The sequence below is a fragment of the Haliotis rubra genome, unplaced genomic scaffold (genome assembly GCF_003918875.1).
Source record: "Haliotis rubra isolate DU_JTF1 unplaced genomic scaffold, ASM391887v1 Scf88, whole genome shotgun sequence".
Classification (NCBI taxonomy): Eukaryota; Metazoa; Mollusca; class Gastropoda; order Lepetellida; family Haliotidae; genus Haliotis; species Haliotis rubra.
In genome coordinates, this window is record NW_025767612.1 from 752,733 (window position 1) to 769,025 (window position 16,293).

General features: G+C 41.1%; 1 protein-coding gene across 3 annotated transcripts in view; it reads left to right on the forward strand.

Moving 5' to 3' along the window:
• LOC124263329 (organic cation transporter protein-like) overlaps nucleotides 1-16,293 on the forward strand; it is a 53,509-nt gene that overhangs the window by 22,294 nt on the left and 14,922 nt on the right. For 2 of the 3 annotated variants that reach the window (XM_046697909.1, XM_046697907.1), the window contains 6 exons: nucleotides 9,927-10,149; nucleotides 11,632-11,735; nucleotides 12,770-12,924; nucleotides 13,663-13,831; nucleotides 14,253-14,480; nucleotides 14,782-15,011. In XM_046697909.1, the coding sequence (XP_046553865.1) occupies nucleotides 9,927-10,149; nucleotides 11,632-11,735; nucleotides 12,770-12,924; nucleotides 13,663-13,831; nucleotides 14,253-14,480; nucleotides 14,782-15,011 (1,109 nt within the window). The remainder of the gene's footprint in view (nucleotides 1-9,926; nucleotides 10,150-11,631; nucleotides 11,736-12,769; nucleotides 12,925-13,662; nucleotides 13,832-14,252; nucleotides 14,481-14,781; nucleotides 15,012-16,293) is intronic. The other variant, XM_046697910.1, reaches the window with a different exon arrangement.

Below are 16,293 nucleotides of genomic sequence, written 5' to 3' on the forward strand. Positions count from 1 at the left end.
TCACTAATATTAAATAGTGTTTTCTTCACTAAAGAGAATGATCAACTTGTTACATCATCTCAAGTGAGAATTGATCTTCACCATCCCGTCCTTGTCGTAAGAGGCGACTAACGGGATCGGGTGGTCAGGCTCGCTGACTTAATTGACACATGTCATCGTATCCCAGTGGCGTAGATTTATGTTCATGGTGTTGATCATTGGATTGTCTGGTCCAGACTCGATTATTTCCAGGCCGCCGCCACATAGCTGGAATATTGCTGGGTCCGGCGTAAAACAAACTCACTCACTCATCAAGTGAACTAAAACTCGAACTTCAAATATCTCACTTTATCATAAAATACACATTTTTATCAGTTTATCAATCTGATAAAAAACATTTCACACTAACTTATACAGGGATTTACCTGTATTTGAGGGTCCCTGGGACTCATACTCTTTATTTTCAGGGCACCTGGACAACAAAATTGGGGTCCCAGACACTTAAATATACTAGCCACATAAAGAAACTGTGCTTTGTCAAAACATTATCCCAGTGGATAAGTACGATAACAATGTCAAAGGTACATATAAACTTTAATGGAGGGATGATGAGACCATAACAAGTCGGGAGAATTTCAATTGAAAAGTAAATCACAATGACGTCACGAGTCCACAAGCGGGACAGGGGTCAAACGGTCATGTCACAAGCTCAATAACGGGTATGTCCACCGTCGGCATTGAGAACAGCAGTGCATCGACGACGCATAGAGCCTATCAAACGTGCAAGGAAGGCTTGTGGGATGTCACGCCAGATTTTCTCAAGTTCTGTTGCAAGGTCAAGGACGTTATCTGGTGGATGAGGAAGACGGCGTAGACGTCGATCCATCTCGTCCCAAACATGCTCTATCGGGGAGAGATCCGGTGAATTTGCAGGCCAAGGCAGTAAGTCAACGTTGTGGTGTTGCAAGAAATCCATAGCAACCCTTGCCGTATGAGGGCGGGCATTGACCTGTAGGAATGTTAACCCAGGGCCATGACGTTGCAGAAAAGGAATTGCCACAGGTCGAAGAATCTGATCCCTGTAGCCCACACCAGTTAAGTTGCCCTGAACAATCACCAAAGGAGTTCTTTGGCGTGCTGTTATTCCACCCAAAATCATCACAGAACCACCACCAAAGCGATTCCACTCCAAGACACAGGCCTGTGCATAACGTTCTCCCACGCATCTATAGGCACGTTGACGTCCATCACTATGGGAAATGTTAAACCTGGACTCATCTGTAAAAAACAACATTTCTCCACCAAAACAAGGGTCTGCGGACATGATTTCGGCACCACATTCGGCGAGCTTGTCGATGACGTTGTGTCAGGATAGGCCGTATGGCGGGACGTCGTGGTCTGATCCCGTGATGACGTAAACGTTGTCGAACTGTGTTGGGGTGGATACGGCGAAGTCCTGGGATGGTTCGGGCAGTCATCACTGCAGTCTGAAACCTGTGGCGAAGATGGGTCACCCTTATCCATCTGTCCTGTCTTGGCGTTGTTACACACGTGGACGTCCAGAACGTGGCCGATCGATGACGTCATTTGTCTTCTGGTGGCGTCTCACCAGTGCAGAAATGGTGTTCCGGTGGCAGTGGAAATGTGCAGCCACTTGTCGTTGAGACATTCCTTCACGGACCATCCCAATGGCCTCATGACGTTGTGCAGACGTGAGCCTTGGCATGCTATGCGTTTCAATAGCCGTTTAATTTTTTGAACGATCGCAAGGGCAGGGGTTGAGCTTTCCAAAGTGACAGTATTGTGTGGCATTCATTTATTCTGTTTCTCTTTCCCGGAATGCACGTGCAACAACGTATTGCACGTCTCAAGGACGAACCCACTAACGTCACGGAACGTGGCACGTGCATGCATGTTGGATACATGTCACTAATCTCTGAGTTTAAATCCTTATGTGTCTACACAGGTTTGATAAATTTTAAATTTTTGTATGCACAGTTTCTTTATGTGCCTGGTATATTATAATAATTATAAATACTGTTATTGTATTGTGTATCATCATCATCACATTGTTACAGTAATTAATAAATAATAATAAATAATACCAATACCATAACCCAGCTGGTAGCACAGTCAGTGATAATTTATTGTCACTTGATAAGAATTTTTACAAAAGGTATTTGGACTTTTTCTGAGTCCCTGTGGACGCGCTATAAAATTTCGTTGCGTCCATTGTCAATTTTTATGCGTATAGGACGCAGGAATTCGCGTCCTGTAAATCCCTGAATTATATCACAATCAGTAAAATAGGTAAATGTCACCTAGGAGAAGTTTCCTTTTGTAAGCTTTATACTTAGATTGAATGTCTAGAGTGATATCTTGTAATGATAGTGTACTAGTGTTAGATAAAGCGCTGTGATACTCAAGTAGTTTTAGTCCTTCGATGACAGATTTTTTATGTTCTAACTTAATTGATTTTAATGTTGATATAAATTAAATTGTACTCGTCACGATATGGCTGTAATATTGCCGATGTGATGTTAAATATTAACTCACTCACTCACTTAGATTGAAGACAAACTTGCATAAAAGCCCACTGCTTAACATTCAAAGGTTCAGATAGACATTTTCTGAGTGGGAATGCTTATGTGAATAGACATGCCTGAAACCATTGTATCATTGAATCACTGAACTGTATAATAAATGGTGCAGTTCACTCTGCTGTATCTAAACATAATTAACAGGTAAACAAGTATTAAGTTCAATAATTTCAACCATGACATCATCTCAAAGAGATTATTATCCTCGTATGTTTCCATCTCGTATGTAAACATATTAGGAATGAAAATGTATTTTGCTCCACTCAGACCCGTCAAATGTAATGTAAATGTATTCCTGATATACGGTATCAATGATATGGAAACACATTATGCAACTGTTCATATGTTTCATTAATCTCAGGATAAGGTTTTTCTGTATGTAAACGAGGAGTTGAATATTACGTGTCTGATGAAACCTGCACAAGGTTTGATGAAAATGTTATCTGCAGATGTTACCAAAATACGTGCAACATAAATTACCGATGAAACTATAATTTATTGAACATATTTCCGATTATGCGTACCGACCTTCAAAGCGTTCGTAACGTTACGACCTGTCGTAACTCTATAGTTTATCAAATCACAACGAACGCTTTGTGGAACAGGGGCGGTGGGGTAGCCTAGTGGTTAAGGCGTTCGCTCGTCACGCCGAAGACCCGGGTTCGATTCCCCAAATGAGTACAATGTGTTAAGCCCATTTCTGGTGTCCCCGCCGTGATATTGCTGGAATATTGCTAAAAGCGGCGTAAACCCAAACTCACTCACTCACTCACTTTGTGGAACAGGACCTTTTTTATATCTTATTTGAACAAAGAATATTTGATAGACACATGGAAGCGTTAAAATGAATATGTTTTTATTTGTGGTATGAAAATCTTTACTCCTCTTGATGAAGGAGAAAACACATAGCCTAACACATTGAAAATAACCCGATTTGTTCCCGAAAATACTGGAAGAAAGTAATTCTTCTTTGACAGTGAGTAATAGTACATGCTTATAATATAATCGAAATTGTTCAATGTTTCTTTGACAGAAAATTCTCATTAAATAATGGAAAGGGTTTTGTCGCTTGTATGGTTTTCTACTTCGGCGTTTGAATACCAAATAGAAAATCAAGCTGTCACTTTTCATATTTCCATCTGGGATTTTAAGTTTATTACTAAATACATATTGCTAACTTTCGGACCAAACAAAAAGTATACCCCTCACAATTTGATTTTACCAAACATGTACGAAAGATATAAAACGTTACTTGGCCAGAAAAAGTCGTCGGAACTCCAAAATCCAGTGGTGATACCTGTGTCAAATACAATTTTTATCATTTATATGAGCCAAGTGACAAGTGTGACAAGTGACAAGTTTATTAGTATTTGGGGGGCTTGTTCCCATTTCGCCTACATCCCATTTCGCCTACACCCTTATCAAAACAAATTTACACTTGAGTGAACATAGGATTTGTATGCTGTTCACTGTAGTTTAATGGACTAACCCAAATAATGAGAAACAAACTTGTGAATCGGGTTGAGTTGGTTTGACCATTTTAAAAGTATATATATATATAAAGTATATATCAAATAATATAATCATAAACTTGAACATATCAAGTTATATCAAATCACATAAGCACAAATATATCAAGTTATATATCAAGTCATTGACGATATCAAGTTCATATCATTGTTCTCAACAAATCTAATTTATTTGCAGTTTAATTAAATGTCCAGCTGCATCCAGAACCTGCAGCACTGTCTTTCTTCCAGTTGCTAACTGGTCCTTCAAGCGAGTCAGTCTAGCGTCCAGTTCCTTGTACTTGCGAGGACGTGAGCGGACTCCAGCACCATGGTCTATCTGCAAGCGAAGTCGTCGGTCAGCTGACTCAATCTTCTTGATTTCCTTGACAAATTCATAGAGGTTAGGATGGGACTTCTTCAACCTCTTCTTTAGTCCCAGATGGAAGCCTTCCAAGTGGTTGTTAGTTCTCGGGCCAATAGTTTCATGTTGGTTCCATGTCTCTCTTGGAAGCTTGCGTCGTAGTCCACCCAGTTGGCCGTGACGTAGTCATTGAATCGCTGGATGGATGGAGTGTTGGGTCCTCCATCCATTACAGCCATCAAGGCATCGTGGATTTCACCAATAAGCAGCAGGGGCAAGGCACCAACTCTATTCACGTGTGAGTGGACTGGTAGGTTCTGGTCCTTGTAATCGAGAGCCAGGCCATAGTCAACAAAGGTCCTGACAGTAATGGAAGTAGCATCCACGGGGTGACGACTCGGGGAACACTTCTGCAATGGCACTAATGACGGCAGCTTCAAAATCAGTCTGGATTACTTCTGGCGATGGTACCGTACCGGTAACGGTCTCAGTGGTGTTCTTCAACAGAGTAAAAAGTCTCTCACAAGTTTGTTTGGTTTTATTTGGCAGCAAAGAAAATGCAACAGGGTACATTTTCTCGTCCACCATACAATGCACAATGTAAACCTGCGCCCACAAACTGGGACATGTGAAGAAAGTACCATCCATGTACAGGGTCTCTGCCTCACTCAGAATATCTAGCATATCAGTTGTAGCAAATACGAGCAGCTTGTCAACACCGTCGTCGATGCACAGGAACTGGTGGCCATTAAGGGTCTGAGTCCAAGGTTCTTGCAGATCAACCTCAGCTCGAGACTGGGGAAGAGGTGGAATGCACTTGCTTCGCTGTCGATACAGTCCGGACTTCAAGCTGTTGAAGGATGGCATGGTTGCTGCGTTCACGTCTTCAGCTGCATTCAGCTCATCATCGTAGATCTGCTGAACTGGGGTGATGTCGGCCTGCACACGTTCACGGAGTCGGCTTAGAAGACGCGTATGATCTTCATTCTCTCTGGGATGGCAGTGGTCAGATGCAATGGTGATGTGGTCCCCTATGGTACTGCAACGTGCCTTGCATCCTGTCTGAAAACACTTCCAGTGTGTTGCCACCTGACGTTTCCATCATATAGAACTTGCTGCCCGCCTCTCTGTGTCGTAATAAATTCTACTCTCTGAAGAAATGCGTTTGCCATTTTGACATCACAAACAACATTTCACAACCCTTTATTAAGGCTTTATTAAAACAACAAATCTTATCAACATAGATATAAAGTGACTTTGATCTCAAACCTATTACAGTAATTTGCATTATTAAGCATCAAACCACTTTAATTAATAAAATAACAAAACAAAACAGTGAACATATTCTTTTGACGACACTGAGCAGGAAATGTGGGCCATCCCATTCACTGAATGAGGGGTGGATGACTTGCCATCCTCAATTACTGTAGGCAAAATGGGATGTAGGCGAAATGGGAACATGTGACCCATATTACTAATACATAATAACTGCACACAGTGCACATACCGGTATATCATTCATTCACAAATAATATCAAATTGGCAAGTTTCTTTTCAAATACAACGACAAAGATTTGAAAAGTTTTGTGTCAGTGGATGCTAGCTGTTGATACATTTTTTAAGCAGACGGATTCTTATAATAATATTCAGGTAAAAACTGTTGTCTGCTTACTTATAGTAAGGGCAAATAAATAGAAAGTGAAATTTGTCTTCAATACAGCCCAGGAGACATTTGGTACATAGTAACGCATTTGGGTTATCATAACATTTAAATCTATCTAACTGAACTTTCAATTTATGAGATGCACGGCGAAACTTACGATATACCCTCAACAGGTCTTTTTCGGGAAACAATTCAAGAATATACTTTTCAACATCCAAAACAGATTTAAAACCACTGTAATGTTTTAGAAATGATGACCCTGGGATCTTACAATGCCAATTTTGGAATTGTATGTCTCTACATCTTTGTGAAAACAAATTCATGAAAACGTTAATACTACCGCAATCTTGAGTGAACCATACGTACGAAAAGCCAGTTTCAAACAATAATATTCGAATGCGAGAAACCCAACATACTTTGTCCTGTTCATCAAAATGTTTCATCATTTCATAATTAGCCCTGGGATACCTTGATCTATCCATTCGAATAAGTCTGCACCAGTATCTAATACAACGACTGTAATAATTAACACACAAATAACTTCTGCCTGTATCACCAAGAATTGCTTTGCTTGATGTTCTTCTGGAGACCCTAAGACACTTCTTTAAAAAATCAGTTTGAACCTTTTCTGTTGACTGCCTGAATGTATGGCCCCATATCTCTGAGCCGTATAAGAGGATTGGAGAAACTTTTGAATCAAATATTTTAGTTACAGAATGAAATGGTAACGAGGGGAGATATGTCATTAATCTGTAAACAAGAAACAGCACCTTCTTGGCCTGAATAGCCAGAGTTTCACACGCCCTGGACCAAATCAATCTTGAGGAAAATATGAGTCCTAAATATTTATAATACGAAACACACTTCAATTCTGTACCAGCATACGACCGCCGCTCTGTCCTTTTTAATGGGCCACCATTTCTAAATGTTACTACATTTGACTTATCCAAATTTACTTCAAAGCCCCATATAATACAAGCTTTCTCAAGAAAGTCTAATTTCCTTTGTAATCCTAAAATTGTATCATTGGCCAAAGCAAGATCATCGGCAAATAAAAGTAACAAAATTTCCTTCAAGTTTTCTTGGACAAATATCCCCCTCAACTCGCTCTGTTCAAATTCTGCCACTAGCTCGTTAATATAGAGGATAAAGAGAACTGGGCTTAACATGCATCCCTGTCGAACACCAGCAGAAGTATGTATATGAGTCATAAACTTCAAACTTGGATTTTACCAAACAATTACAAATGAAAACATCACAGTTGCCGAAACACACTTGTGATACCTGTATTAAATACCTTACTATCGAATTAGTTCGGTAAAAACTCGCGCGGAAGGCGGGATTTTTGGAAATACGGAGTCAGCGTAAACGGGCCTCGGCTGTATGTTTTGAGTTGTATGTAGTCACCATCTAACATGGGTGTATAGTTTCTTTTCTCGGCAGTTTATGAAGCTTGACTATCACTAATGATAGGGCGGCCCCTTGACTGGACACGCTTGGGGAGACACGTATAGCTACATACAAATACGTACACCATGCGCATCAGCTGCATTCCTGAATCATGACATACTGCTTGCTGCAGTTCATCACGTGACCAACTACCACGTGATCACACAGTGACTAACTACCACGTGGTTCTTGTACCCAGAGGTTATGCTTGGCATTGTCTGTCGCCTGTCACCCTGTGTCCAGATATTTGAGATGTTTCGTCAGGATGTAACATACATTGGTTCCTTACCTCGATATACGGCGAGTACCTTAGGCCGAAAACTTATAAAACCGAATAAAGGGAACACCCAATGCAGATCGTTGTTTCTATCGTATTTTTGTTGAATTTTAATGAACTGTCATTGCAACCCGCGCACTATGAGATGTGCGAATGGAAAGTGTTTCTTCACAACGTTAATCGTTACTGGTTCAAACAGCCTGGCGCATAAGTACAACCTGTGTTTTAACACCACATAACTCCGCTGCCATGCATATATTTTCATATAAATGCCATCTTTCATACTAATCATGAGGGAAGACAGACGTGCATAGCCATTCTGCTATTGATATATACCACTAAGTAGGGGGTATTCAATTTTAGGGTGATATTGTTTGGATTTTGAAAATGCTTATGTCATTCATAACGTGCAAACACACCAATTTCGTGCAAGCGTTATTTTAACACGGAGGAAATTCGACATTTACAGTGAAACACGTCAATGAATGAATGAATGAATGAATCTCTTTATTTCCTCCAGATTGTAGTCCGAAGATCATTATGAACATGTACATGACATATTTACAGCAAAATAATCACAGCAATATATTCACAACACATTCATATAGTCATATATACATGTACTAAGAAAAATGAAAGGTCTAGAATGCACAGTTTAGTGAGGGAAGCAAGGAATATAGGTATTTACAGAAGAGGACAATCATACATCTCCATGACATTTCATCAATATCGTTAGTAACTAGTAGTTCACCCCCAGAAAATAGTGATAACATTTCATCTTCAGATAATAATTCTATTTGTACATAAACATCCACATCAAAGAGATCTATAAGTTTTGAAAAGAAATTATTTCTGTTGTACATATAGTGTTCACAGTGTAAAATTACATGGCAGTCATAATCATTACAGTATCTTTTGCAGAGTTCACAATGTTTTGAGAATTTTCCCCTTGAGCTGATTTGTACACAAAACTGTAATATATCTTTAAACTGTGGGTAGAAATACATCAAACAATACAGTCTATGTACACCAAAGAAGTTCTGCTATTGATATATACCACTAAGTAGGGGGTATTCAATTTTAGGGTGATATTGTTTGGATTTTGAAAATGCTTATGTCATTCATAACGTGCAAACACACCAATTTCGTGCAAGCGTTATTTTAACACGGAGGAAATTCGACATTTACAGTGAAACACGTCAATGTGTTGCTGTAGATAAATTTAGTAAAACCAGAGTGAAAGGTGTTCTGATATTGTTAATTCAGTGAACGTACCCTGTAGGAAGAATCGAATGGAAGTAACCAAGACAATGGACGTTTGATTAGGAGTATGCCTCGTCGAATCCGGGATTGTCTTGAGGATATAGGCGGATTCACGCGATAATTAATGGTAAATGACGTGATGAACAGTAGGGTGCTTTGGCCAAGAATCTAACAAAATCCATGGTCATCTAACTAATGCAAGCCTCAGTCAGAGATATCGTTGTTACACTGGTGAAATATTTAGCTCATTAAAGATATAAATTATCAGTCATTGTGCTACCTGTTTCTTAAAAATCCCCTATTTTATAAATGCTATAGTTCACGTACGTAACGTAAGATGCTGGCTAGACGGGATAACAACAGGTTTGGTACACGACCCCAAAAATCGCTCTACTATTGGGGTAACCAACTCGCTCGTCACACCGAATACTCGGCATTGATTCCCCACTTGGGTCCAGTGTGGGAAGCCAGTGTGTGGTTTTTATAGTCATGACATTGGTGTAATATTTGTAAAGGCGGCGTAAAACCAAACAAGTTATTTGTCTAGATTAGGGGCTTAACGTTTACATGCTAGACCGCATACTTCAGCATTCAGTCTCATTAACTGATGCTAGGGGTTGGCATTACTTTGTAATTTCATGATTTAACCTCAAGTTTAAAAGATAGTGTTGAACCCAACAAACATACTCTCGGTCAGATGTTTGAACGTCAGGTTCGTGAAGGGTCTGTTGTTTCAGTACATTGGGTTTATCCCTTGAATACTATTTGAAGTGATCAAAAGCCCACCTTAACAAAAAGTTAAGAATTATCATAATTATTCCAGATGCGCGATCCCCGGCTACAACAACGACACGTACGCTGTGCAGTCAAAGTACCACGCCGAGCTCATCAACAAGACCATTCCCTTTGTGGAACGTGACGGGAAGCTCCAGTATGACCAGTGTCACTTGTACTTCTCCAGCCCAGGATCCTCCAACAGGACCATCATAGGGTGCAACAGATGGGTGTACGACAAGTCCGTGTTCCAGTCAACCGCTGCCACAGAGGTAAGCCCTGCGTATGACTGTAACGCTGTAACCTGTAACCAAGTTACGTTCGCTTGGGAACAACGTGTGACCTGGTCGGTTTGAAGCTAATGCCGTGTGAAGTAGGGCGTTGTCGTGTTGAAACATGACGTTCGCTTGTTGTATAATGGGAAGGGCGTGTGGCCGTCGAATGTCATCTGTGCTTCGTTGTGCCGTTAAATTTCCCTGGACGTGTATTGCGTAGATCGATGCTCATGCTGTTGATCACTGGATTGTCTAGTCCAGACAAGATTATTTACACACCACCTCCATATAGATGGAATATTGCTGAGTGCGGCGTTAAACACCAAACCAACCAACCAACCCTGGACGTGTACCAAGTCTGTACTCCTGTATGAAAGATGGGATTAGTGGGGTAGCCTTGTGGTTAAAGCGTTCGCTCGTCACACCGAAGGCCCGGGTTCGATTCCCCACATAGGTACATACAATGTGTGAAGCCCATTTCTGGTGTCCCCCCGCCGTGATATTGCTGGAATATTGCTAGAGGCGGAGTAAAATCCAACTCACTCACTCACTATGAAAGATGGCGTCCCACATCATTACACTCACGCCACCAAACGTGTCCAGTTTCAAGCATAACGTTCTGCACGACGTCTTCCGTCTGTACTGAGAGGCAAAACGTGACTGGTCAATAAACCAAACTCGTCGCCATCGCTATTGTGGCAATACTCTATGTCCTTGACATCAATGACGTCGCAGCCAACGATGGTGATCTGTCAGAATGACGCCTCGAACCGGTCGTCTCGGGCAATGCTTGAGGCGCGTAGATGGTTTCTCACTGTCAGGACTTAAACCCTACGCAATCCTGGTATTGCCGTAGAGGTGACCGTGGTGAGAGTATCACTTTTGTGACGAACCCGTATGAATCTGTTCTGTGCTGCGATTCCGACACGTGGTCGACTGGATCTGAATAGGTCACGTGTTAACTCGCCTTGTAATGGTGCTCGTCACAAAATGGAAAACCCTGGCGACAGCCGAAGCCGCGTCATTTATCTGCATTCGGCAGATGGCGTTGTTTTCGCTCAGCATGTCAGTCGTGGCATGTTTCACTTTTCACTTGCTGTACGATTGTGATGTCAGACAAATGAAAACCCATCATGTTGCACGTTCATTTCATGTTGCTGTTCTGGGCCGCCACGTGGTTGCCTTCTTGCGTTTTCCCCACTTTTTCGGTAATTTTTTGCCTGTACTTCATTCAACTCGCATAAATTTCTCCCAATGCATGCAAACATGCGAAATTCATATTTAGCATTCATATTTGGTATTCATATGAGCCATAAGCAGTCAGATATTTCCAATTTTACTACATTTTCGTGTATTTGTTTCAAGAGTATACATCTTTAATATTGCTTAAAACTGCATGTACTTCGTCTTTGTTTTTTATTATATCAAGCAACAATTAATGAGTATAATCCCTCCACTAGAACCATTGTTTCCCTACAGCTAAACATGGTCTGCAACAGTTCCATGCAGTCCTCCAACGCACAGATGATCTTCATGGGGGGATATTTTGCGGGAGCATTTATATTCGGTGCCCTGGGAGACAGGTAATTAATTCTCAGTTTCACTGGTAAATAATTCCGACATGACAATATGTGTGGCTTCTGTTTCCGCCGCATGGTGATTTTACATTGAACAAATTAATTACATATGACTGAAGAAAAATGAATAGATATACCATTCTATGTGATACACTCAGGCAAACAAACCTGCTATGACGCCTTACATTTGACTTCTTTAAGTCGCATTTGGAAGCTGGTATGATGCAGAATTTGTTTAGGTGGATAGACAGCTTCTTTATAGCGGTTTCGATCCAGATGCTAATACCATTCTCATTTGCTTGATAATAAATGCAGCTTAAAACCATACTCAGTCACTTGCCTGATAACGGTGTTAGCATCTACACCGACACGTAGCAGCTATTGCAGTAAAGCTGCTGTCTATCCATATAAAAGTGTTCCTCCTGTCATTACATTTAGTTCAAAATAGAGAAAGACTTAGTAATGAGTAATATGTGATTTTAAACACTACAAAGTTAAACCTCCTCGCCGTTTTACATCATTTACTACCGGTTTAGCCGAAGCCTCCGATAACACAAAGAAACCCAATTTTTGACACATTTTATACACTATATCCTTTCCGAAAAGTAGCCTTCTTTTTAAAAAAGAAACGTACACCAAGCTATAAAAATATGCAGTCAGTGGTATTCCTCTAACTCGCAAAGCATGGACCTGTGAGGTTCCGGGTTAAAATTGGTCACCAGTAACCCATGCTTGTCGTAAGAACCGACTAACGGGATCGGATGGTCAGGCTCGCTGACTTGGTTGACACATGCCATCGTCTTCCAGTTGCATAGATCGATGCTCATGCTGTTGATCACTGGATTGTCTGGTCCAGACTCGATTATTTACAGACCGCCGCCATATAGGTGGAATAATGCTGAGTGCGGCGTTAAACAACCAACCAACCAACCAACCAACCAACCAACAAACCAACCAACCAACAAACCAACCAACCAACCAACCAACCACGGATGGGTAAATGTAAACGAAAGTGCCTTACACACAGTCTCTGTTCCCAGGTTCGGGCGACGGAAAGCGCTGTTCCTTTCTATTGCGATCCTATTTGCTGGTGGTCTTGCTCTGAACTGGGCTAACAGCTACGCCCTCTTTGTTGTATTCCGCTTCATCAACGGCGCCAGTACTGCGGGGATGTACACCATTTGCTTCGTGATTGGTATGTTCTGCATAAATTTCTTGTGGGGGCGGTGGGGGTGGGCTGATGGTTAAAGCGTCCGCTCGTCACAATTCCCCACATAAGTACAATGTGTGAAGCCCATTTTTGATGTCCTCCGCCGTGATATTGGTGAAATATTGCTAAAAGCGGTGTAAAACCATACTTACTCATGTCCATATACCATTTCCCTGACATTTAGTTAAATGTAAAGTGGGGTGGCATGCGTGCTGTTGTGTGCATAAAGTAACGTCTCGTAGCAATCCAGACACAAGAGAAGGACGTGTAAGACATGACTTGTTGTAAAATGCGAAATATTCAAACCAGAATCAAGACTGAAGTGAAACCATCGCCAAAGAGACCAAATCAAACCAAGTTGGTTTTAGCCTTCGTTGATGCTTCTTCCAAGTGGGTTCCATCGACAGAGAAAGACAGGAACATCCAGTTGCTTGTCGTTAGACACTGCTAAAAATGGGACTACAAGTGTGTCCAGTATCTGTCACGGTGGGCTTCTTTGATAGAAAATGTCCCATACCTCATGCTTGTCATGAGCCGACCATAACCCTTTGACCACGACTCTTCCTCGATGACGTAAACACCCCATCTTTCTCTAAGTGGTAGATATGGCGTTTGTTGGTTCTTCTTCGACATAATCCAGGATCTTCCCCTGTTTACCTTAGGTATGGAATTTAAATTGTCTTTCTACGACATAATCCCCCCATCTTTCCCTCTGTATTTTAGGCATGGAATTTGTTGGTCCTTCTAAACGGGCGTTGGCCGGCATCATCATCCTATTCTTCTTCACCAGTGGCTATGCCCTGTTAACGGGAGTGGCCTTCTTCATCCGAGACTGGCACACTCTGGAGCTGGTCATGGCGACACCTGTGGCAGTCTTCCTGATATACTGGTGGTAGGTCGGCTTTATGTATTATACGTGTTCACAGTATAAGAAATGTGCGAGTGCCCTAAATTAAAAGCCTATATGCAAGGGAGTTTAGTTACACCCGGGCATGTGATCTTTATGTGGACAAACCACAACGTGATGCAGTTCGTAGACACAAACCAGTTTGGTGCAACATTTGAGCACTGGTCTCGAGCCCACGATCAAGTGGAGTGGTTTGACGTCCTTTGAAGACCAAGGCGGTAAGAAGGGTGGCGTACAAGTGAATGATATTGTAACAAGCTTATCAAACCTCATCGTTTTGTCTTCAACGTTTACCTGAATAGCCTCAATTAAAATTATCATTTAGCCTGATTTATACAGAAGTAAACTGGTTTGTTATCAGATATATATTGTAAGCTTCAAAATTCTAATTGTCGACTTCGATCAGGATAATCCCTGAGTCACCAAGATGGCTGCTCAACGTCTTCCGGTTGGAGGAAGCGGAAATGATTATACGTCACGCTGCACGTGTCAACAAGGTCACAATACCTGACAGTGCTCTGCAGTTTGAAAAGGAAGACATGGATGCCAAACTGAAAATGCCCAAAACCAACATCTTGCAGTTATTCACACACAGGACGTTATTCTTCAGAACAGTCGTACTGTTTTACTCCTGGTAAGAAGTTCCATAATTTCCAGTCAATGAATGATTGGGCACCTCTTTGAATTTTTTTAGTAATTTAATGGCACCACAATGGCTTTGTTCATGAGTTCAATCCCAACATTACAAACAACCCCCCATGTAGCTGAATATTGCTGAGTGCATCGTTAACAGACAGACAGACAATAAATGATGTCAATCACAGAATTGTTCGGACACATCATCACCATTCACAAACCACCCTCATGTAGCTGAATATTGCTGAGTGCGGCGTTAACAAACAATTAAACTTAATTTCGGTAATGGTATGTTTCAGGATGACAGTGAGTCTTGCCTACTTCGGTCTGTCGTCCAACACGGACAACCTTGGTGCCGGCAGCCTGCACCTCAACTCGATGTTGGCCTGTCTGGTGGAGTACCCAGCCAACCTCCTCTGTCTGCTGCTCATGAACAGAATCGGGAGGAAAGCACTACTGTGTGCCTTCATGACGCTAGGGGGCGCTGCCTGTATACTTTCAGTCATCACTATTTTATATGTGGACGATGGTGCGACATACGGTTCTTGTATTTCTTGGGTTGGTGGGGCAGCCTAGTGGTTAAAGCGTTCGTCACGTCGAAGACCCGAGTTCGTTTCCCCACATGGGTACCATGTGTAGAGACCATTTCTGGTGTCCTCCATCGCGATATTTAGACCTACAAAAGAGATTTGTTCAATTCTTACCGAAATAAATAAAATGAAAATATGTTTTGCACACATCTAGCTTTTTGGGCAGACTTTCAAACTCTGAAATAAACAATTTATCTCCTTGTTGAATAAATTAATTTCACAAACTTCATTATGATTCATGATAAAATGATGAATAATACAATACTAGTACTTTTTTCTGGAAGTATGGTAATTCGAAGAAATAGATATTAAAAAATCTCATTTAAATATTTTAAATCTATTCCAGTACGAGTTCACTCTAATTTTCTGAACACAAGATATTAACTTTGATTTTAACTATGATGTTTCCTCCTGGATCTACTGAGTCCACCAAAGCTGAATTTCACCGTCTCTCAAGCTTTTTACTTTGATTTCTAGTCTTTCCATTTATCTTGTAAACAAGATTTTAGGTGTCCTTAATAGAAGTGTTTTCGTGCAATGAATCATGGGTAATATTTAGGGTAATGCCCAACTTGATGAAGGTTTTTCTATCTCGACTACTGAAGAGCTCGCTACCCTAGCTAGATAGGTAGCTCAAGTTAGGACAGGGATAGGATCGTCTTATCCTAACGGTAGGATGTCCTAACTTCTGTCGGATCTGTCTTAGCTGGGACGCTTTCAAGATTGTAGATACAGTACAACAAGAAATGATTGAGAATTTAAGATTGTAATTTTTTATATTTTTTTCACTCATTACTCACCTATTAAATGTGAATATTAGCAGAACATAACACCAGATTCAAAGACAGGTGAACAGTTAGTATTTTGTCAAGTCACCATGGGCAGCAGTGCAGGCTTCAATGCGGCGGGGCATACTACTGATCAAAGAAGTTAGAAAGTCGTGGTCCATGCTGTCCCAATATCGGACCACCTCTTCTTTCATTTCAGCAATATTTGTCAGATTTTTCTTATTGACACTTTCCTTCATAAGTCCCCAAACATTTTCTATTGGATTTAGGTCAGGGCTATAGCTTGGTCAATCTAATGATGTCATATTTGGGGTCCGAAACCTGGCCTGTGAATGCTTTGAACGATGTTTTGGATCGTTCCCCTGCTGGAAAATCCAGAAATTTCCATAGAACACGTGAGCAGATGGAAGTAAATGTCCCTCGAGAATATCTG